The sequence below is a fragment of the Callorhinchus milii genome, unplaced genomic scaffold (assembly GCF_018977255.1).
Source record: "Callorhinchus milii isolate IMCB2004 unplaced genomic scaffold, IMCB_Cmil_1.0 Scaffold1, whole genome shotgun sequence".
Classification (NCBI taxonomy): Eukaryota; Metazoa; Chordata; class Chondrichthyes; order Chimaeriformes; family Callorhinchidae; genus Callorhinchus; species Callorhinchus milii.
In genome coordinates this window covers 71,607,611-71,631,442 of record NW_024704742.1, presented here as the reverse complement: position 1 = coordinate 71,631,442, position 23,832 = coordinate 71,607,611, and the positions used below count along the sequence as shown (strand labels likewise).

At 49.1% G+C, this 23,832-nt stretch overlaps 1 protein-coding gene across 1 annotated transcript in view; it reads right to left on the bottom strand.

Annotated features, from left to right (window-relative positions):
• Window positions 1-9,106: 9,106 nt before the first annotated feature.
• The window catches only part of dysf (dysferlin, limb girdle muscular dystrophy 2B (autosomal recessive)), a 105,677-nt gene continuing 90,951 nt past the window's right edge, over window positions 9,107-23,832 (bottom strand). The window contains exons 37-50 of the mRNA XM_042343446.1: window positions 20,789-20,917; window positions 20,075-20,230; window positions 17,610-17,701; window positions 15,751-15,921; window positions 15,184-15,326; window positions 14,764-14,903; window positions 13,960-14,048; window positions 13,237-13,332; window positions 12,408-12,549; window positions 11,695-11,794; window positions 11,270-11,448; window positions 10,215-10,324; window positions 9,793-9,940; window positions 9,107-9,503 (exon numbers count right to left, since the gene is read on the bottom strand). Coding sequence (XP_042199380.1) covers window positions 9,468-9,503; window positions 9,793-9,940; window positions 10,215-10,324; window positions 11,270-11,448; window positions 11,695-11,794; window positions 12,408-12,549; window positions 13,237-13,332; window positions 13,960-14,048; window positions 14,764-14,903; window positions 15,184-15,326; window positions 15,751-15,921; window positions 17,610-17,701; window positions 20,075-20,230; window positions 20,789-20,917 — 1,731 coding nt within the window. The 3' untranslated portion in view covers window positions 9,107-9,467. The remainder of the gene's footprint in view (window positions 9,504-9,792; window positions 9,941-10,214; window positions 10,325-11,269; window positions 11,449-11,694; window positions 11,795-12,407; window positions 12,550-13,236; window positions 13,333-13,959; window positions 14,049-14,763; window positions 14,904-15,183; window positions 15,327-15,750; window positions 15,922-17,609; window positions 17,702-20,074; window positions 20,231-20,788; window positions 20,918-23,832) is intronic.

Here is a 23,832-nt window from a genome sequence, read left to right as displayed (position 1 = left end):
CACACACTGAGCCGGGCTGACACACACACAGCCAGGCTGACACACACTGAGCCGGGCTGACACACACACAGCCGGGCTGACACACACACAGCCAGGCTGACACACGCTGAGCCGGGCTGACACACACTGAGCCGGGCTGACACACACTGAGCCGGGCTGACACACACTGAGCCGGGCTGACACACACACACTGAGCCGGGCTGACACACACTGAGCCGGGCTGACATACACCGAGCCGGGCTGACACACACTGAGCCGGGCTGACACACACACTGAGCCGGGCTGACACACACACAGCCAGGCGGACACACACACACTGAGCCGGGCTGACACACACTGAGCCGGGCTGACACACACACAGCCGGGCTGACACACACTGAGCCGGGCTGACACACACACTGAGCCGGGCTGACACACACACGAGCCGGGCTGACACACACTGAGCCGGGCTGACTCACACTGAGCCGGGCTGACACACATACTGAGCCGGGCTGACACACTCTGAGCCGGGCTGACACACACACACTGAGCCGGGCTGACACACACTGAGCCGGGCTGACACACGCTGAGCCGGGCTGACACACACACACTGAGCCGGGCTGACACACACACTGAGCCGGGCTGACACACACCGAGTCGGGCTGACACACACTGAGCCGGGCTGACACACACTGAGCCGGGCTGACACACACACTGAGCCGGGCTGACATACACCGAGCCGGGCTGACACACACTGAGCCGGGCTGACACACACACTGAGCCGGGCTGACACACACACTGAGTGGGCTGACACGTTGAAGTGTCTCTGTGATACAGGCTTGTGTTTTTGCTAAAGTGAGCTGACATGGCCAATGTCTCCACACAGAGATGTGTCAGAACATCGTGTCCTGATTCCAGTCTATAAAGCTCCCCGCACCCCAGCTGACATGTCTCCATGTTATACTTCTGGCCTCCTGACAGACTGCACGGGTCAGAGCCAGACACACACACACACACACAACAGCTACTGTGTAATTCAATAAGACAGAGAGAGAGGGAGAGAAGGAATGAAAGATAGATAGAGAGAGAGAAAGAATGAAAGATAGGAAGGGAGAGAGAGAAGAAATGAAAGATAAAGAATGAGAGAAGGACCGAAAAATAAAAAGAGAGAGAGGAAATGAAAGACAGAAAGAGAGAAAAGGGATGAAGGAATGAAAGATTGAAAGAGAGAGAGGGAAGGAACAAAAGAAAGAAAAGAGAAAGAATGATGTAAGAATAAAAGCGAAAGAGAACCAAAAAAAAATAGACAGACAGATGGATGGACGATGGACGGACAAAGGGACAGACAGACAGATAGATAGGGCAGATGGATGGATGGGCGTGCGGACTGATGGAGAGAGAGTGTGATGGAGAGAGAGTGAGACAAACAGAAGTGCTCCACTCCACTCTTTCTCCTGTAATGGAAAGTGACTGTGTAAGCGTTTGGGAACTGAGGGAATGGCAGGGGGGAGGGAGAGGGAAGGGGGGTATAAATATGTTTCTAATCCAGGCCGCAGGGAACCCACAGGTAGAGCATGTCAGCCTCCCAAATCAAACCCGGCTCCAAATCTGCAAACAATTTTCTGTCCTGTGAAGCAATGTGTGCTGTGCACTAATTGCTGTGAGCTGCAGTGAGCCACTGGCCAATGTGTGTGCAATGGCTTCTGTCAGCCACTGGCATATATATGTTTCCTCCATTTGCATCTTTAATGATTTTGAAGTTTTTTTTTTACCCCTGCAAAGCTTTACAGTCCATGAATAGAACCGATTTATAACCTCCCTCCAGCCAGCGGGACTGCCTTTCCTAACAGATGTGTTAACCCTTCGAACGCTGCGCCGCACTGTGCAGGTGACAGTTCTAATTGTTATGGTCTACCTGATACCCAGCCCGAATCTCCCCAAATCTGTATTTGTCCGTCTGTCTATCTCTCTATCTCTCTCTATTTCTCTTTAACTCTCTATCAACTTTGCCTCCTTCAAGGCCCGTCTCAAGGCCCTCCTCTTCGATCTTGCCTTCAGTCACTTTTCCATCACTGTTTTTCTCTGTCTATGGGATGTCAGCCCGGCTCAATCAATAAGACTCTGAACTCTGAGCCAGAAAGTCGGGGACTTTGAGCTCACAGTCCAGGTTGGATGCTCCAGTACAGTGTTGGGGGGAGAGAGCACCACATAGTTGGAGGCTCCGTCCAATGGTGGAAAGACATTTCAAACCTCTGAGGTGGGTGGGTGGGGGGGGGGCTTAGAGAATGGGGGGGATTGGGAGTATGTATGTGGGTGTATATGTACGTGTGTGTGCGTTTGCGAGCAAGTCCTTGTGTGAGCGCATGTGTGTGTGCGCGTCTCGCTCATATATTTTGTTCTATGGTTATGGTTCTAATCACACCGCATGCTGTAGCTTTTGTATCTCCAAGGAGATTGATTCTAATTTTCAATCCATTAGTATTTTAATCACGGTTTATAACGTGGGCTATTTATCTATTAAACGATGGGCTGCTGGGGCTGATATGTTGCATACACAATAAGCATTTCTGTAAACTCTGGGGTCCTGGGTTTAGGATCGTAATGATGGCTTATGGGACCACAATCCCTCAGCCTCCCCCTCAGCCTAGTAGTTTAAAGCAGCCGGATTATGGAAAATTAGTTAAGAAAGTCAAGAGTGGGTGGGCGGAAGGCAGGGTGGGGGAGATGGGGAAGGAACAGGGTGAGACGGTCACTATATCTGATATCAAATTGTATCTGAATTTAAGAATTTTCCAAACTCCGAGAGCTGATCACCCTCATCCTCACCCGGCTCCACTGACTCCCCAGAGGATCGAGTTTAACAGGCATTGTCCACTGTACAGGGTTTTTTTTTCTTGCAATGAATTTTTATTTTCCGTTGCAGATGAGTCGAGTGTAGCAATGTCTGACACCATTAACTTCCTCCTCACTCCATCCATGTTACTGAAGATGTCACCCAACATGGAGACGGATCTGATAATTATCTGCCATGAAAATGATGGCGCTCACTCACACCGATCCTCTGGACATCTAAATACAGTTAAACACTTGTACTGACTACAGTTAAATACTTTTAAATACAACTGTCATCAATCTGGAGTCCCCTAGTGTAGTGGTTAGCGCGTTTGCCTCGCAAGCGATAGGACCCGGATTTCATTTCCGGGCGGGCAAAACCTTAGGCAAGTTTCTGTTTACCCAGCAGTAAGTAGAAACCCAGTTGTTAGTCAATTGACGGTTCGCTTTCCGGGGGTAATAATCCCTTCAAAAAACAATATGGTCACTCAATCCACGACTGTTTGTGGGACGCTGCTGTGCGCAATTGGCTGCTGCATTTCGCCCACAAAATACACAGTCACTCCACTTTACAATATATTCTGTGAAGGTCTTTGAGACGTCTCAATGACATGATAAGGTTCTTTATCAAATGCAAGGATTATTATTATTCCACGTTTCAGTTGTTCAGTTTCAGGAACTCTTTCCCTCAATTCTGCTGCCTTGCCCCCTCCTTCCCCTCTTTTAGATTACCCCTGAAGACCTTCCTCTTTGACCGTGCTTAGAGTCACCTCCCCCTCCTGTCCGCTCTTTGTCGGATTCCGCTACTGTCGAGCGCTCTGGGACACCACCCTGTGTGAGGGGCGCTACATAATTGCAAGCTGTTCTTGTAGTTGTCGGTCCAGTGCATTATAGGAAAAAAAACACCACCACCAATGGGACATTTACACAACACCCCCTCATGCAAGGTAGCGTCCCAGAGCGCTTAACAGTAGTGGAGCACGACACTGAGCTGGAGAGAGGGGGAGGTGACCGTAGGCACAGTCAAAGAAGAAGGTCTTCAGGTGCGACCTGAAGATCGGGAAGGAAGGGGCATGACAGAGAGATAGAGGAAGAGTGTTCCAGCATTTTGGGGCATAGTGGCTGAAAGCACGGCCACCGATAGTGGAACGGAGGGCACGAGAGACAAGGAGAGTGGAGACTGTTGAGCGGAGGCAACGGGTTGTGGGTTGGGGGGTAACCAGGTCAGAGAGGTGCCAGGACATGAAGGGATTTGAAATCGAGTGTGAGGATCTTAAAATCGATCCGTTCGACGATAGTGAGCCAGTGGAGCCTGGCTAGGACTGGTGTGATGACAGAGTTTGGATTAGCTGGATTTTGTGGATGGTGGAGCCTGGAAGACCAGCGAGTATGGCACTTGAATAGTAACTGGACTTTGTGAACGCCCTGTCCAGGACACTAGGTCTGACTGTTGTGTCAAAGCTTTGGAAGGCTTGTGTGAGCCAGGCAGCGCTGGTCAGAGCCAGGCTTTGACACAACCACAAACAACCTAAAGGGCCCTGGGTTTCTGTTTGCCGCTCTAAACCTGGGATTAAATTACCGTCTCAAATTCACCATCTGCTCCCAGTTACTGCCCGCACTCCCTCCCTCCCGGACAGATTCCCGACTCTTTTTTCTTGTGTTTTTGATGCGAGACTCTGGAGCGCTGTTTGCCATCCGCACCCACCACTCAAATGGCTTTGACGCTGCTGGGAGACATGGGCTTTGATGATAATGGGAGCCCAGGAGAGAGGCCTTTCACCCCCCGGCATTCACTCCCCGCTCCGCCTTTTCTTTTTACATTGTCTGGTTTTATTAACCCACATCCCAGCTCTCTCTCTCTCTCTCTCTCTCTCTCTCCATATTCCAGCTCTTTCTTTCACCGTTTTGCATCTTTCTTTCTCTCTCTCTCCATGTCCCAGCTCTCTTTTTTCTCGTTTCACCCACAAAATACACAGTCAATTTACTTTACAGTATATCCTATGAAGGGCTTTGAGACGTCTAAAAGATGTGATAAGGTGCTGTATCAAATGTAAGGATTATTATTATTATTATTTCTCTCTCTCCCCATGACCCACCACTTTCTGTCTCTCTCTCTCTCCCCATATCCTGTGTCAGCACTATCTCCTCTGAGTCAGGACATGTTATACCCAGTAGATGAGTCAGCCGGGCTCAGTGGTAACGTTCTTGCCTTTGAGTCAGAGGTTTGTGGGTTCAAGCCCCATGTCAGGCTTAGATTCACATGTGAATCCAAGTCCTGTGAATGTGAATCCAAGACACTCCAGTGCAGTGCTGGGTGGGTGTTGCATTGCCAGAGGTGTCATTCTTCGAATGAACATTAAACCGAGGTCCCGTCCGCCTGTTCTAATTGTTAAAGATCCCGTGATGCTATTGGAAAAGAGGAAGGAGTCTTTCTCTCTTGGTGTCCTGGCCAACAATCGCGCAAATAAAATGTGGTCACTCAATCCACGGTTATTTGTGGGACTCTGCTGTGCACAAATGGCTGTGGTGTTTCGCCCACAAAATACACAGTCACTACACTTTACAGCGCATCCTGTGAAGCACTTTGAGATGTCTCAACAATGCGAGAGGGAGGTATATCAAATGCAAGGATTATGATTATTATTTCTTTCTTTCTCCACGTACCCCCCGCTCTCCCCATGTCTCTCCCTGTTCTCTCTGCTCTCTTTCTATCTCCCCATATCCCTTCTCCTTCTCTCTCTCTCCGCATGTCCTGAGCACTCTGAGACTCTAGGCCCTGTGAAGATGGTGTATATAAGCCAAGTTGTTGTCCTGAATGTTTTCACGGCTCAGCTGTTTATCCTGTTCTCTTTTGAGCAGTTCTATTGATCCGGCCTCAGTGGCTGCTCGTGGGAATGAATCCCAAACCCCAACAAGCCTCTGAGTGAGGAGATTCCCTCTAACCTCTCCCACTTCTCACATTGGGAAAAGACTTGCTGACCCCAGAGTGTGTGTGAGGAGTGGAGGGAGGGGCTGGGGGACTAACTACTAGAGTTTAACCAGCGATGTGGTTTTTGCTGGTTAGACTCGAGCAGTTACACACTCTCAAGTTCCCAAAGCCTTGGTTCTCACCAACCACTGTGCTTATTCACGTCACATCTGTTTATGGGACATTGCTGTGTGCAAATTCGCTGCCACGTTTGCCTAAAAACACCGTCACCACGCTTTACAGTGAATCCTGTGAAGCACTTTAGAGACGTCCTCTCGACCTGAAAAGCACTCTTGTCAAATAAAAGGAATATTAGGGATGAATTCAGCGATTTGTGAAACTCCGACTGCTTCGAAGAGCTGAGAAAACAGTGAATTCAGATCTGAATCTAGTTGGGAATTTCTCTTGCAGGAATCTTGCAATGTTGGCAAGTACTTCCCAGCAAAACCCACGCTCTTTCCAAACCTCCACTTAAAATCCCAGCAGCTGTTTCCCATTTGATGAAACTGGGATGTACCCAAATCCTTTCCCAATCCAAGGAACTTTCACTCTACATTTGTTGAGCCAGGGAAATTTCGGCTGAAATATGCAAAAAGAGGGATTATTTTTTGGTGAGGGAACTTACTAACCAGGAACGTTGGAATGTTACAGGGAAAAGCAATGTTCCGAGCCAAGGAAAAGCAAAGGATCCCACCATCATTCCAACCCACACTCTCCATTTAATGTTAAAGGAATAATAACAATATCAACGAATTACATTTATATAGCACCTTTCACGTCGGGAGGAATCCCAAGATACTGGACTGTCAGGTATTTGGACCCGAGCTGGGGGCTGGGATCACGAGGGGTGGAGGGTGGGGGTAGGAAGGTGATCGAAGGTGAGGTTGAAGAGGAGGGTCTTGAGACATGCCTTGAAGGAGGCAAGGGAGGGAGCAAGGCAAAGGGACTGTGGGATGAAGTTCCAAAGGTTGGGGATAGAGAAGCTGGAGGCCCGACTGCCGATGGTGGGGCAGGCCAGGTGGGAGACATGGAGGAGGCTGGAGCCTGCTGAGCGGAGGGAACGGACAGGTTGATATAATGATAATAATCTTTGAATTTGATACAGCGCCTTATCACATCTTTGAGACGTCCAAGAGCGCTTCACAGAATATATTGTAAAGTGAATTGTATATTTTGTGGGCGAATAATATAATAATCCCACGCATTCAATCCAACAGCTTTAAGATCAAAAATCCTCTAAAATAACCACAGGTTACAGTGCTTTTTGCCAGCCAATGTAGGAGCCCATCTGCCTACAGCAACGTCCCACAAACAGCCAAGAGGCTAGCAAGCCAGGACACCGGGAGAGAAAAACTCCCTTCTCTTTTCCAACAGCACCACGGGATCTTTAACGTCCACTTGAACAGGCACAGACAGGAGCTGGGTTTAATGTCTCATCTGAAGGACGGCACATCTGACAACATATCACTGCCCCCCAGCACTGCACTGGAGTGTCAGCCTGGACTGCGAGCTCAGAGTTGTGACATGGGCCTCAAAACCACAATCCCCTAACCCAGAGGTGAGACTGAACACCTGAGACCATCTGCTTCCGGAAAAGTGGTTTCCAAACTAAGACAGAAATGGAAAGTTTCCCCCAATTCTGCCCAATCTAACAGTGTGCGGCTACACAGTCTTACAGGCTGAGAACGGGTTTTCTTTCGGTCAGCCAAGTGTCTGACACATGTGAAAACCCATCACCATGCTTAAGAGTATCCAAACCAAGCTGAGATTTCCATGTATCCCACCGACACACTGAAATCCCAGAGATAGATTGTTGGAATGGAATGTGCACTCTCTTCCTGGAGGAGCACATCCAGTTTACCTAATCCAGGAGAGTATTAGGCGCAGGTTGGCAAAAGCCAATGCTTGGGGACCCCAGAGTGTGTGTTGGGTTAACTGCTGGAGTCTAACCAGCTAAAACCACATAGTTTGTCATTGAGAGCACTGTCTGGCAAGCTTTCCCGCTGCTTGTCCAACTAGAACCACTCCACCCATCAGGGCTTTGACTTCCAGGGTTAACAGGAGCTCAGTGGGAGGATACCCGCCACCAGTGACTGATCTATTTTCTAAGAACTGCCGATGAGCCAGGCCGGGCTGTCATCAGCAGACCAGTTGAATTCCAAGTTTCTGATCTCTCCCCACATTTTAAACCTCTCTTGGGATGAGTTGGGGGGAGAATAGATTGGAGACAGGATCACATCTCAAGATCAGTTTGGATGAAGAAGACCCTTCAGCCCTTCTGACCTCAGAACACGCAGCCCACCATCCCCCCATCACAGCATTGAGCTGTTTTTATAAATGAGTCCATATGTGCAGTTACTGTGTAATTTGTGGGTGAACGTGGCAGTTAATTTGCACACAGCAACAGCCCACAAACAGCCATGAAATGAGCGAGCCATTCTATCTGGGGGATTGTTAGCCAGGACACCAGGAGAGAAACTCCCTTCTGTTTTCCAATTGGTCCATATGATGTTGAACAGGCAGCTGAAGAGGCACAGATGGGGAGATTATAATAATAATCCTTACATTTGATATAGTATCTTATCCTGTCATCGAGACGCCTCAAAGCGCTTCATAGGATTTACTGTGAAATGGATTGACTGTGTATTTTGTGGGCAAAACACAACAGCCAATTGCACACAGCAGTGTCCCACAAAGTCACGGATTGTGTGACTAATCTTTTTAAAGGGATTATTACATCCGGAAAGCGATCCGCCAATCTACCAACAACCGTGTTCTTACTTACTGCTATGTAAACAGACATGTGTAGAGTAAGGAAACTTGCTTACGGTTTCACCCCACACTAGAATCAAACCCGGGTCCTCTCCCTTGCGAGGCGAGTGCTCTAATCGCTACTCTATAGAACTCCGCACTGGGTTGTGAGGAGATTGACTAGAGGGATTGCAGGGATGAGATGAGCAGAGCCTGGGGAAATTGTCACTAGAGCAGAGAGAGTTGGGAGGAGACCTGACTGAGGTGTTGTGAATGAAGAGGGACTGAGAAGGTAAGAGAAATGATTGCCATTGGACTGGAAGATGTGGGTTAAAGCTCATCACCAAAATCACACGCAGAGGCTGGAGAATGTTATTTATAATAATAGTCTTACATTTCATATATGGCTTTCAAGTCGGGAGGACGTTTCAATAGCATTTCACAACACTTACTGTAGAGTGTAGTGACTGTGTGCTTTGTAGGCATATTTACACACCACACACATCAACAAACACACGTTTATGCACACACACTTACTCATTCACTCACATACCCACATACATTCCAACACTCACACTCACTCATTCTGCTACACATACACTCCCTCTCACACATTCACAGATACTCACGTGCACATTCACATATGTGCATACTCGCACATGTACACCCAAACACACACACACACACGGGTGCAGTCACACACACACACACAAACACAGTGTCAGCGGTATGCATAAAAAGCTGGGTTTCTGTGGAACCCACGTGATGCCCCCGGGATGGGTGAGGAGGCCATAGGCTCAGCTGGGAACACTGGGAATGCCGGGAACATCGGGTTTGTGATTTGCATTATTCCCAGGCCACTGGTTTTCTGAGCGATCTGAGTCTCTGCTCCATCCGAGGCCAGAAGGCCCCCCAAATCAAGCCTGGCCCCAGGCCCCTAAAATGGCTTCACCAGCTTCATAGCAGCATATTCCTGTAACAAGCACAGAGGCAATATTGTAATAATAATCACTGTAATCGTTCCCTCTCCCTCCTCCCATGCCTCTCCTTCACCCGCCTGTAGCCCCTCGCCCCCTCCCCCTCTCCCCTCACTACCCCTCCTCTCACTCCCCCCTCGCCCAGCCTCCCCTTGCCCCGCCTCCGCTCGCTTCCCCCCCCTCGCACCGCCTCCCCTCACTCCCCATTGCCCTCACTCCCCCCTCCTCTCACCACCTCTCCCCTCACTCCCCCTCCCGCCTCCCCTCACTCCAACTCACTCTCACCGGAAAGGAGTAGAGGAAGACGATGATGAACATGAGGACGATGAAGGCGACGAGAAGAGCAAGGAACAGCCAGCGAAACCTCCTCCACACAATGTATTTCAGTGTTTTCAGAGGAGACGTGAACCAGAGGAACGAGGTGTCCGGGCGCCTGTCACACAGAACACGGCACACGCAATGTCACCCATGTCACACACAATCTCACCTCCATTACACTCCATCTCCCCCCAACACATCACCACCCAACTGTCAAACACGATCTCACTCCTGTCACAGATGATCTTCCCCATCACACATCTCAGTCTCTCTCACTCATTCTCTCTCTTTCATTCTCTCCTTCCCTCTCAGCCTCTCCGCTCTCTCTCCCGGTCTCTCTCTCTCTTGTTTTCTCTCTCTCTCCCGCTCAGTGTGACGCTTTCACTCACTTGGGTTCCTCCAGTTTGGGGTTCATGTTGGGTTCGTCCCGGCCCAGTCCTGCCGGCTTCTCGTCTCTCTCCTGTTCACACACCATTTCCAGGGTCATCTCCACCTTCCCCTATGTGTGGCCAGAGCACAGTGGTCAGCGAGTGGCAATATTATTATTATTAAAGTAAAACTCACATGCCTTATCCTTATGAATCATATAATCGCCTAAGTCATACACCCACCCGAGTCTCATTCCGTTTCCTATCAAAACCACTTAGATTTCTTTGCACTGGTCATATTTATCATCTCTTGACTCGTAACTTGGCTCCCCTACCCTTCATTACTCCTGCACTTTCCGGCTGCATTGAATCGCGGGAACTTGTCACCATACGCAGAAGAATTTGGTGTAAGTGCACATGTGGCGATGGGTCAAGATGTATTGAATTGCGAGAAACTTAAGTCTTGACCTGTCACTGCAAGCACACTTACCAGCTGCAGTGAATTACACATGTACAGTGTAGATTATTGATAAAATTGGAGTTTATGCGACTCGGACTTCACGTAAGTCATATTAAATGTTACTGTAACATTACTGTAACGTTACTGTAAATGTTACTGTCCCGACTGGTACGACTTGTGTGAGTTTTATTGTATTGATATTGTTATTCCTGTTATTATCACTGTTATTAGTGGTGTTGCTACTCTGTAACATTAATAATCCTTGCATTTGATATCGCGCCTTAACGCGTCTTTCAGACGTCCCAAAGAGCTTCACAGGATATACTGTAAAGTGAATTGATTGTGTGTTTTGTGGGCAAAACAACATACAACAACAACAAGATTCCATTTATAAAGCGCCTTTCACGTCAGGAGGACGTCCCAAGGCGCTGAACATAATGTTACTATCACTGTTGTTAGTGTGTGGTTAGGCTGTGGGATGTGTGACTGTCATGCTATTATCACTGTTGTTAGTGTGTTGTTAGTAGGGATGTTGGGGTGTGTGACTGTAGTGTTATTCTCACTGTGGGTGGTGTCTTGTTAGTAAGGGTTGTGACTGTATTGAGATGACACTCACAGCCAGGCTTCTCTTGCCGTCTCCCTCGGCTATGCACGGCCACCAGCCTTTCACAGATTTCTGCTCGAACAGCGACACGCATCTGTCCTTCAGCAAATTCTCCTCCAGCAGCTCCACACTGCACTTCTCCGGGGACTTGGCCGGCCGCGGCATCTTATTCAAGTCCATCTGGATACAGCCTGCAAACAGCACCACACAGCTCCCATCACATCACAGACACTATTCTTCAGGTAAGATGTTACACCTGTACTTGTGGCGTCCTGTGGCATAGTGCTTAGCGAGCTCGCCTCATGAGCAAGAGGACCTAGGTTTGATTCCCGGGTAACGCAAAACGTTGTCTAAGGTTTCATACCACCTGGGAATCAAGCCCGGGTCTTCTGGTTTGCGAGGCGAGCGCTCTAACCATGATACTCCATGATACTTACCCAGATAGTCATCAAATGAAAACCTGTCGTTGTCCCAGATCTGAATGATCAGCTGAGGAGCGATTTTACACTCCATTTTGTCAAGACTCCAGAAACGGTCCTGTGAGGACAGCAAAGTGAGACGTCAGCCTGTACCTCGGAAACACACTATCGCCTGTACCTCACTCTCACATACAGCTGCCTGTACCCATCACACACACTCACATGTACCTTACTCACACACACAAACACTACTACGAACGAATTGTTCGGATCTGGAACGCATTGCCTGAAAGGGAGGTGGAAACCGATTCGATAACAACTTTTAAGAGAAAAGTAGATAATTTTTTGGGAAGGACAAGTTTGTACGCTATGAGGAGAGCGGGGGAGTGGGATTGAATTGGATAGCTCTTTTCAAAGAGCCGGCACAGACACGATGGGCCGAATGGTCTCCTTCGGTGCTGTATGATTCTGATACCTGTACCTCACACACACACACACACACAAATAGCCATACTCTCACACACACTCCTGTACTTCAGTCACACACACAGCCTCCTGTATCTGATTGGCACACACACACACAGCCATCTGTACCTCAGTCACAGTCACACACTCTCGCCTGAATTTTGGAGTGATTTTTTTGAGAGATTCCCAGAGTCCAAAGCCTGGCATATGGTGGGAAGTGACTGAGATATCCTCGTTTTCCCCCCTCCCGCTTGTCAACCTCTCACCTTCTTAGAGACAGAGCAGACCTGCTCAGCGGGGAGGTAGTCAAAAGGGAAGACAAATCGCCAGTTAAAGTTACCCTCTCCTCCCAGAGACCTGTAGTGAACGTCTGTCTTCTGCTTGTTCCCCTCGTGCCCAACTAGCCACCTGCACAGAGAGAGAGTGTGAGAGAGTGAGTGAGACAGAGAGAGAGAGAGTGAGAGAGAGGAGTGTGTTAGAGAGAGAGTGCAAGGAAGAGAGGGAGAGAGTGTGAGAAAGCCCAGTATGTGAGAGAGAATTCCACAGTGGGTTGTGTGCGAGAGAGAGAGAGAAAGACAGAGCGAGAGAAGGGCAGAATGTGTGAGACAGCAATAGAGTATGGAAGAGAGAGAGAGAGAGAGAAAGAAAAGGGCAGAGTGTGTAAGAGAGAGAGAGAGAGAGAGAGAGAGAGACCCAGTGTGAAGGGTGACTGTGCACCAATCTGACATCAGTCACTGGTACCCTGTGAGCAGTGATTGTAGAGTGGCAGACCAGTCACTGCGACAGGCTCACCGTCCACTCAACAACAACACATTACACTTACATAGCGCATTTCACGTCAGGAGGACGTTCTAAGCCACCGCACTGGGGGATTTGGACTTGAGCTGGGGGTTGGGAATCAGGCGACTGGAGAGCTGGGCGGGTAGGGGGAGGAGGGTGACCGAAGGCACGGTCAAAAAGGAGGGTCTTAAGATGGGCCTTGAAGGAGGCAAGGGAGTGGGCAAGGCAGAAGGACTGTGGGATGGAGCCCCAGAGGGTGGGCACCTCCTGAAGGCTGAGCCCAGCACACGTTCCGGGTATCAGATACACACTCACCCTTTCACATAAATGTCACTCATTTTCTCGCCTGTGATACTGGTGTCATCGAGGATCACATCGTTCGTGTTCCATATTATACAGCGAAGGTAGAACCTGCAGCCACACATAACACCATCATTATCTCTTAAGATTAGAGATTAAACCTAATATCAGGTTTATCCACGACCTGAGAGAATGTCCCACTTCGACATTATTAATATAATAATCCTTGCATTTGATATAGCGCCTTATCACATTGTTGAGACGTTTCAAATCGCTTCACAGTATATACTGTAAAGTGAATTGACTGCATATTTTGTGGGTGAAAAGTGGCAGCCAATTGCACACAACAGCGTCCCACAAACAGTCATGGATTAAGTGACCAAATAAAACAATCTGCCAATTCACTAACAACCAGGTTCCTACTTATTGCTGGGTAAACAGAGGTGTGTGGAGTAAGGAAACTTGCTTAAGCTTTTGCTCCGCCTGGGAATCAAACCCAGGTCCTCCCGCTTGCGAGGCGAGCGTGCTAATCGCTACCCGACAGGATTTCCTCTCCTCTCAGAGACCAAATTTGATATCCTTTCAATAACCCCGTCATTAACCGTGTTTGCATACTTCTACATGTTTTCACGTTTCACAGGTTTGTGTGTTTGACATGTTTCTATGCGTTTTCATGTATTTCGCAGGTTTGTGTGTTTCTGCACTTTTGCGTCAGACAAGCGGAGGCAGCTCACTCACTTTTTGGCCTTGCGAGGGGTGATGTTGAATGGGGGTCCGGGGGATCCAAGAGACTTCGGGAACAGATCAACCCACAGCTGCAGCCTTCCCTGTAAGCACCCCAGAGACGTTAACACTGATTGTCACAGTTTGTGTGAGCAATACAATACAAAATTATGACTTTCCCATCGGGAGGACATCCCAAGGCACTGGACAGTCAGGGATTTGGAGACGAGCTGGGGATTGGGATCGGGGGGGTGGAGGGCAGGGTGGGTAGGAGGGTGGCCGAAGGCGCGGTCGAAGAGGAGGGTTTTGAGACCCGCCTTGAAGGAAGCAAGAGAGGGAGCGAAGTGAAGGTACTGTGGGATGGAATTCCAAAGGGTGGGGGCAGAAAGGCTAAAGGCCCGACCGCCAATGGTGGAGCGAGCCGGCGGGGCAGGTGAAGGACATGAGCAGAGACGTTCACACTGATTGTCACAGTGTGCATTAACATTGACTTCAGCGTCTGTAACAGAGACAGTAACAGTGTGTATAAGCAGACATTAATTAACACAGTGTGATAGTGAGTATGTTAATGAGAGACATTAATACTGAGTGTAACAGTGAGTGTGTTAGTGAGAGACATTAAGACTGAGTGTGACAGTGAATCTGTTAGTGAGAGACATTAACACTGAGTATGACAGTGAGTGTGTTAGTGAGAGACATTAACACTGAATGTGACAGTGAGTGTGTTAGTGAGAGGCATTAACACTGAATGTGACAGTATGTAGCAAGGACATTAACACAGAGAGTGACGCTGTGTGTAATCAGGGCTGGGGCTCTGACCTGCTCGATGTCGGGCTGGAGGGGGCTGTAAAGAGGTCTTGTCTCTACATGTTCGGGGATCAGTCCTTGCTTGCGGAGTACGTACAGAGCCAGGCGCTCATCCGGAGGACCCAGGTGAGGGTTGGGGGTCTTCCTCGCCTCTGCAAACAGAGAGAAACACTTCAGCAGCCAGCTCCGAAAGGCAAACTATGTGGTTTTATTAAATGGTAATAATAATAATCCTTGCATCACATCTTCAAGACGTCTCAAGGCTCTTCACAGAATATACTGTAAAGTGAATTGAGTGTATATTTTGTGGGTGAAGATGCCTAATGATGTCTGCTTGGTGTCAGAGTGGTGGGGGAGGGGGAGACTGAGGGGTGGGAGGTGAGAGACCGAGGTGGGGGGGTGGCGCGTGTATGACTTACTAATGGCACTCACCGAGATCAGCTAGGTTGAAGTCCTCTCCACGGAAGGTGAGACTCCCGTCCCGATACACAGGAAGTCGATAACCTCGGCGCTGGGCAAACAGGCGCAGCCGCTGAGAGGGGCGGAGGGGCTCCCTCCACTGGTTTATCCCCGACCTGAGAGTGTGAAAAACAGAGTGAGAGAGAGGGAGAGCGCCTGCTACCAGCCGGGCGAGACTAAGGCTTACAGAGCAATGGAGTTGGAGGAACATCAACAACCAGGGTGGGGGGTGGGCGTGGGGAGGGTGGGGGTTGGGGGAGGGGCTGGGTTGGAGTGGGGGTTGGGGAGGGTGGGGGTTGGGGAGGGAAGGTTGGGGTGGGGAGAGTAGGGGAGGGTGGGATTTGGGGAGGGTGGGGGAGGTGGGGGTGGGGGATATGGGGGAGGGTGGGGTTTGGGGAGGTGGGGGTGGGTGAGGTGGGGGAGGGTGGGGGTTGGGGTGGGGTTTGGGGAGGTGGGGGTGGGCGAGGTCGGGGTGGGCAAGGTGGGGGTGGGGGAGGGTGGGGGTTGGGGAAGGTGGGGTTGGGGGAGGGTGGGACTCACGTGCAGTAGGTCTGGGGGAGGCCACAGCAGGCTTCGAAGCGAGACAGAAAGCGGTTTTCTAAGTCGATAATGGTCTCTCCGATCTTCTGGTCCTTGGACAGCATGTCATAGTCATACAGCGTCACCCGCAGGTCCTTGTCGATCGGCAGCACAGCCGTCAGCTCATACAGCCTGGGGGGCAGCAACCACAGGGTAATCACTGTAGAGGGAACGTTACTCTGTCTCTAACGCTGACCTGGGAGTGTGGATGGACAGTGTAGAGGGAGCTTTACGGTGTCTGTAACGCTGACCTGGGAGTGTGGACGGACAGTGTAGAGGGAGCTTTACGGTGTCTGTAACGCTGACCTGGGAGTGTGGACGGACAGTGTAGAGGGAGCTTTACGGTGTCTGTAACGCTGACCTGGGAGTGTGGACGGACAGTGTAGAGGGAGCTTTACGGTGTCTGTAACGCTGACCTGGGAGTGTGGATGGACAGTGGAGAGGGAGCTTTACGGTGTCTGTAACGCTGACCTGGGAGTGTGGACGGACAGTGTAGAGGGAGCTTTACGGTGTCTGTAACGCTGACCTGGGAGTGTGGATGGACAGTGGAGAGGGAGCTTTACGGTGTCTGTAACGCTGACCTGGGAGTGTGGACGGACAGTGTAGAGGGAGCTTTACGGTGTCTGTAACATTGACCTGGGAGTGAGTGTGGATGGACAGTGTAGAGGGACGGTTGCCCTGTCTCTAACCCAGGCTGTGGCTGGTCTGGGAGCGTTGGATGTTGACTCTGGGAGCCAAAATTTGGAAAATTGAGCATGTTCCAGCTCAAACAAACACATGGGAAACCGGAGTTCTTGTGGTGGGAGTAAGTTCGGAAGAAATGAATGAGAAAGTTTACAATGAAAACCTCAAGCTAAGTTTGTGCGGTGCGTCACTGGTTACAGTGAAGTCAGATGTGGAAATGTGGGAGCCCGTTCTGTGCCTGTGAGTCAGGCTGTTAGTCAGACACTGTTTGGCTTGGCTCAGTGAGAGCGAGTGGAGCGGTGCAGCCAAGGGTAAGTTCCTCACAAGTACACAGACCGCCGACCGCTCCCCTCCCCCTCCCCGCAGCTCAACTCACGCTCTCTCTGGGTCACAAGTTCGTGGGTTCATGCCCCCACCCCAGGTACTCGGAGCTCCCAGTCCAGGCTGACTCCCAGCGCAGTGGTAGAGAGAGCGCCGCATTATGAGAGATGTTAAACTTCACTCCCCGTCAGTTCCCTGTTCAGACGGATGTTAAAGATCCCACTGCGCTCATTGAAAAGAGAAGGGAGTTTCTTTCTCCCGGTGTCCTGGCCCACAATTACCCACATAAAATCAGTCATGAACTTCCTGACAGTTTGTGGGATGTTCCTATGCGCAAATTGGCTGCCATGTTTCACCCACAAAATACATTACACATGACAGCAATTCTCTGTGAAGCACTTCGAGGCACTTTAATGTTATTGTCATCATTGTATATTTCTCCGCCTGTCGGAGGCGCTGTGTTCAACGGCATTACACACACATATACTGGGCTATAAACACACACACACACACACACAAACTGGGTGAGACACAGACACGGACACTTACACACAGAGGGAGACTGTATGTGGAATGTTGTGTACTGGATCTGATTTATGTGGTAGAGAGAGTAGAGAGAAAGAGATAGGAGGAGGGAGGACAGACGGAGAGAGAAAAAAAAGGAAAGTTAGAGAGGAGAAAGGAAAAAAAGAGGAGAAAGAGAGAAAGGGTGAGAGAAGAGGGACAGAGTGAGAGAAAGTTAGGAGAGTGCACTTTTGGTGAAACTTTGACATTGGACTGGGTGTCAGAGAGGGCTTAATGTTGTGGTTTAATACCTTCCGAAATCGGGCTCCAATGTGCACGGGATGTAATTCTCCTGGTCACTGACTGACTTCTTACCCAGAGAGATCTTCACATAGGGGTCACACTGTATACAGAGAGATAGAGAGAAAGCGCAAGAGATAGAGAGAGAGAGAGAGAGTGAGAGAGCAAGAGAGCGAGAGAAAGAACGAGAGAACAAAAGCAAGAGAGAATGAGAGAGAGAAAGCAAGAAAGTAAAAAACACGAGTGAGAGAATGAGAGCACGAGAGAGGAAGAGTGAGAGAGCAAGAGAGTGTGAGAGAGAAAAAGAGATAGCAACCAAGAGAAAGCGAGAGAGAGAAGGCGAGAGAGAGATCAAAAGTGAAAGCAAGAGCAAGAGAGAATGAAAGAGATGGTGAGAGAGAAATAGAGAAAGAGCGAAAGTGCCAGAGAGAGAGGGAGACAAATAGAGAGAGTGTGAGAAGAAGAAAGAGTACGAGAGAAAGCGAGCGAGAGAGAGAGAGAGAGAGGGGGAGTGAGATCAAACACAAAAATGTACATCCTCACACTCGGCTGTTTGTGTCTCCCAGGACCGGGGCTTTGGCTGGGTTGTGTATCTCCTGTGTGCTGGGATCTGGCCCAGACTCCCATTTTCCCTTTTTCTTCCCCTCATTATCTATGTCTGGGAATTTCTTTCCCTCTGACGTGTCTACAGTCCTTTCCCTGTTTACCCTGATATCTGCCAGACCAGTAGGGAATCTCTGACAGCCGGGGGGTTGTTTTTCTGACGAAGATTTTTTTCCGCAAAGAAATAACCTCCTTAAATATTCTTTCCTGCAAATTTGTACATTACCGATGTTCCCGGAAAAAAATCCTAATCTTCCTCATCTAAATAGTGCCTGCGGGTTTTAATTTTTTGTCTGGGCTATAAAATGACATTAAAGGGATGGGTCATCATGACATCGAGACGGCCCAGGCCCTTTAAAAGCAGACAGAAATTATGGAGTTTCCCAGGAAACTGCACCAAGGCGTGAGATCAGTGAGGTCACACAGAAAGCCGTGAAGTGAGCGAGAGATTTTATCTGGGGGATTGTCGGCCAGAACACTGGTAGAGAGAAACTCCCTTCTCTTTTCCAACAGCGCCGCGGGATCTTTAATTTCTCAGTCAGAAGGTTGTGGGTTCGAGCCCCCAAGTCAGAAACTCTGAGCTCACAGTCCAGGCTGATGCTGCAGTGCAGTGCTGGGGTGAGTGCCATATTGGCAGAGGTGCCGTACTTCAGATGAGATGTTAAGCTGAGCTGCGGTCTGTGCCTGTTCAGGTGAATGTTAAAAATCCAGCGGTGCTATTCGAAAAGAGAAGGGAGTTTCTCTCTCCCGGTGTCCTGGCCAACAATCCCCAGATAAAAACACTCGCTCACTGACTGTTTATGGGACGTTGCAAAAACTGCTGTGTTTGCCTACAAAACATACTGTCACAATATTTCACAGCAATTACCAGGAAGCACTTGTTTTTGATAAAGAGCATTACACTATCCATTACAATATCCATCACATCACCCACCCCCACAACCCTCCCCTGATATATTTACCACTGCCAGTGTTTTTCATGGGCTCTTATTATCCTCCTTCCGGTGTCTGACATATGCTGAAACCTGTCACCATGCTTAACAGTATCCAAGCCAAGCTGAGATTTCCATGTATCCCACCTACACATGAAAATCCCAGAGATAGATTATTGCAATGGAATGTCCGCTCTCTCCCTGGAGGGATGTATCTTACCTAATTCCCAGAGTGTGTGTTGAGGTAACTGCTGGAGTCCAACCAGCTAAAACCACATAGCTTGCCATTGAGAGCATTGCCTAGCAAGCTTTCCAGCTGCTTGTCCAGCTAGGACCACCCTACCTTTTAGGGCTTTGGCTTGCAAGGTTAACAACAACAAAATAAATTTGTATAGCGCCTTTGGAGCTGAGTGGGCGGTTTCCCTGTCCCCAGTGACTGATCTGCCCTTCCAAGTCCTGCTGATGAGCCAGGCTGGGCTGTACTGTGCCCTGGGATACTGCGGACCCGCTTGGCTCAGAACCCACTAGAGACCATCACAGAGGGTGGGCTAACATTCCGTTGGCAGGGAATTCATCCTGGAGCCTGTTCAGCCTTGAGGAGACCCCGCTTACCTCCTCCCCCCAACACTGCTGATGACATCGGCAGGACTTGGAAGGGCAGCGAAACACTGGGGACAACATACACTCTGGGGTCCCCAGGCCTTGGCTCTTACCAATCTGCGCCTAATGCTCTCTGGAATTAGGTAAACAGGATGTTTCCCTCCAGGGAGAGAGCGCACATTCCATTCTAACAATCTATCTCTGGGATTTCCATGTGTAGGTGGGTTACATGGAAATCTCAGCTTGGTTTGGATACTCTTAAGTATGATGATGGGTTTCTACATATGTCAGACACCCAACTGATCAACACCCCCACCCACCCCCAACCCCACACCCCGTACCTTGCCATTCGAGTCCTTTGGTTGGAGACCGAAAGCCCTGATGACGTAGACTCTGACCACACACTCCTGGAGACTGCTGGTTGGGACCTGTAGGAACTGACGAGGAGGCGTGGGCAGCGAGGGGTCATCCGGTAGAGGGTAGATCTTAAAATTACCCTGAGGACGGGAACAACAAGAACTTACAATTACACAGCGCCTTTCATATTGGGAGGATGTCCCAAGGAGCTGGACAGTCAGGAATTTGCACCCGAACTGAGCTGGGGGTTGGGATCAGGGAGGTTTGGAGGGCAGGGCAGGTCGAAGGCATAGTTGAAGAGGAAGATCTTGAGATGGGCCTTGAAAGGGGCATCAGAGGGAGCAAGATAAGTGGAATGTGGGATGGAGTTCCAAAGGGTGGGGGCAGAGGGGCTGAAGGCCCAACCTTCGATGGTGGGATGGTCAAGGCTGGGGATGTGGAGCAGGCCAGAGCCTGCTGAGTGGAGGGAGTGGACAGGTTGACATGGAGTCACAGAGGTAGAGAGGAGCAAGGTTGTGGAGTGCTTTGAAGGCGAAGATGAAGATTTTGAACTCTATCCTCTGGGGGATGGGGAGTCAGTGGAGCCGGGTTGGGGTGATAGGGTCACAGAGCCTGATGCAGGACAACATGGGATTAACTCACACAAGGGTGAAGGGGGAGGGGAGGGAGGCTGCCAGAGATCCCGAGACCTTGTTTACCTTGAACTCGCCTACCACCGTAGGGTCCTCGGTCTCATCACCGGATTTGCCGCGTTGAAGCTGGAACGTGCGGCAGAAATCAGCCAATCCCTGAAAAGCAGTCACTTGCTCCAGCTCCTTATCATACACCTGAGAGGGGGGGAGGGGGGTGGAGGTGGATAGAGGGTGGAGAGAGAGAGAGAGAGAGAGAGAGAGGGGGGGAGAGAGAGAGAAAGAGAGCGAGGGGGGGTAGAAAGAGAGAGTGGAAGATTGAGGGAGCAGGAGGAGAGAGTGGGGAGAGAGAAAGGAGGGAGAGAGAGAAGTGGGGGAGAGAGGGGACACAGAGAGCGGAGGGTAAAAGAGAGAGTGGAGGGGAGAGGGGGAGAGAGGTGGAGGGAGAGAGAAGGGAGGGGAGAGACAGAGAGAGGGGAAAAGCGAAGAGAGGGGGGAGAGAAAGAGTAGAGGGTGACAGATAGAGAAGGGGGAGAGAGGAGGGGGTGGGAGAGTGTGAGAAGAATGGGAGAGAGAGAGAAGTGTGGAGAGTGAGCGAGGAATGGAAGGAGAAAGGGAGATCGCGGAAGAGAGGGGAGAAGACGGAAAGAGGGAGAGTGAAAAAGAAAAGGAAAGAGAGAGAGGAAGAGAGCATGGGGGAGAGAAAGGGCAAGAGGGGGAGTGTGGGAGAGGAACGGAGAGCCAATGAGAAAGAGGAGAGCAAGGGAGAGAAGGGGTAGAGGGAAAAAGAAAAAAGGAGAGGGTGGGGGAGGGGGGGAGAAAGAGAAAAAAGGAGAGAGGGAGGGTGGGGTGGGGGGAAGAGAAAAAAGGAGAGTGAGTATGCGAGAGTCGTGATGAGGTGCAATGCGCTGCCAGGCTGACCACAATCCAGGGGAAATGTGTGCCTGCAGACTGGGAGGAAACCACGGTGACTCTGGCACAGAATTGTGGAAAACTCCTCAATCCACTCTTTATTCGGGAGCCGGGTTTCCGCCGTTCTCAACAAGAATCTCCGCCTGGATTAGCGGAACTTTCCACAATTCTGTGCAATCTCTCGCTTTAATACCATACAGTAAAAAAAAATGCGGTCACTCAATCCACGACTGTTTGTTGGACACTGCTGCACGCAATTGGCTGCCGCGTTTCGCCCACAAAATACACAGTCAATTCACTTTACAATATATTCTGTAAAGTGCTTTGAGACGCTATATTAAATGCAAGGATTACTATTGTTAAATGCGAGACAATGTGAGGCAGTCTGGAGATTTTCAAGACTGAGGTCTATAGATATTTGTTAGGTCAGGGTATCAAGGGATATGGAACATAGGAACTTAGAATTGTTAAATGATAAAAGACCATCTATTTGACTTCTACCATCCCGGTCGTCACATGCTACAATAATGGAGATGTTGATAGCAACTAATTCTGTATGGATTAGTCTACAACACAGTGGAAAGCTTTGCGAACTTGAATTGCCTGCTTCTTCCAAGCCATACTACACTAACTATATGACATGTCTTACTCATATACTGCATCCCAAAATATTATTTTCTAAAAGAAATCATAGAATCATAGGATCATACAAATTATACAGCACAGAAGGAGACCATTCGGTCCATCGTGTCCGTGCCATCTCTTTGAAAGAGCTATCCAAATTAATCCCACTCCCCCGCTCTCTCCCCATAGCCCTGCAAACTTGTCCTCCCCAAAATATCGATCTACTTCTCTCTTGAAAGTTGTTATCGAATCGGCTTCCACCACCCTTTCAGGCAATGCATTCCAGATCCAAACAACTTGCTGTGTGAAAAAATTTCTCCTCACCTTCCCTGTTTCTTTTAACAACTATTTTAAATAGTGCCCTTGGGTTACCAACCCACCCACCAGTGGAAATAGTTTCTCCTTTTTCACCCTATCGAATCCCCTCATAATTTTGAATATCTCTATTAAATTTCCCCTTAATCTTCTCCGCTTCAAGGAGAATAATCTCAGCTTCTCTCGCCTCTCCTCATAACTGAAGTCCCTTATTCCTGGTACCCTCCTGGTAAATCTCCTTTGCACCCTCTCCAATACCTTGACATCCTTCTTAAAGTGTGGAGCCCAGAACTGAACACAGTACTCTAGCTGAGGCCGAACCAGTGTTTTATAAAGGTTTACCATAACTTCCTTACTCTTGTATTTTATGGCCCTATTTATAAAGCCTAGTATCCCGAATGCTTTTTTTTAAAAACAGCTTTATCTATCTGTCCTGCCACCTTCAAAGATTTGGTTATGTGGAGCCCCAGGTCTTTCTGTTCCTGCACCCCCTTTAAGATTGAATTATCTGGCTTATATTGCCTCTCCTCATTCTTCCCCCCCAAATGCAAATCTGTCTATAGAAGAGAAGGCGAGTAAATGGAGTTGAGGTACCGATCAGCCATGATCCAATAGATTAGTGGAACATTAATCCCAATTCATTTTAAATAATAAAATATTTAAATATTAAAAATAAAATAATCCTTGTATTTGATATAACGCCTTATCACGTCTCAAAGGCTTTGCAGAATATATTGTAAAGTGGATTGATTGTGCATTTTGTGGGAGAAATGCGACAGTCAATTGCGCACAGCACAGTATCCCACAACAGCCATGGATTGAGTATGACTTAAAAATATTTAGGTAAATTTGAGCAATGGAAGCTTTTTTCTGGACGGTGGGTGAATAGTGAATGAATTTGCACAAGACAGCAGGAGCATGTGAGCTATACAGCTCAGTCTAAAATTAAAGTTAAAATTAAAACTAATTGTATCTCTGGAATGTTATACAGGAGTCCTGTAGCTCAGTGGTTAGAGCACTCGCCTCGCAAGCAAGAGACCTGGGTTTGATTCCTGGCAGGTCGAAACCTTGGGCAAGTTTCCTTACTCCGCACGCCTGATAATAATCCCTCAAGAAAAAATATAATTGGTCACTTCAATCCATGACTGTGTGTGGGACACTGCTGTGCCCAATTGACTGCTGGGTTTTCGCCCACTTGGGCAAGTTTCCTTACTCCACACGCTTGATAATAATCCCTCAAGAAAAAAACAATTGTTCCACGA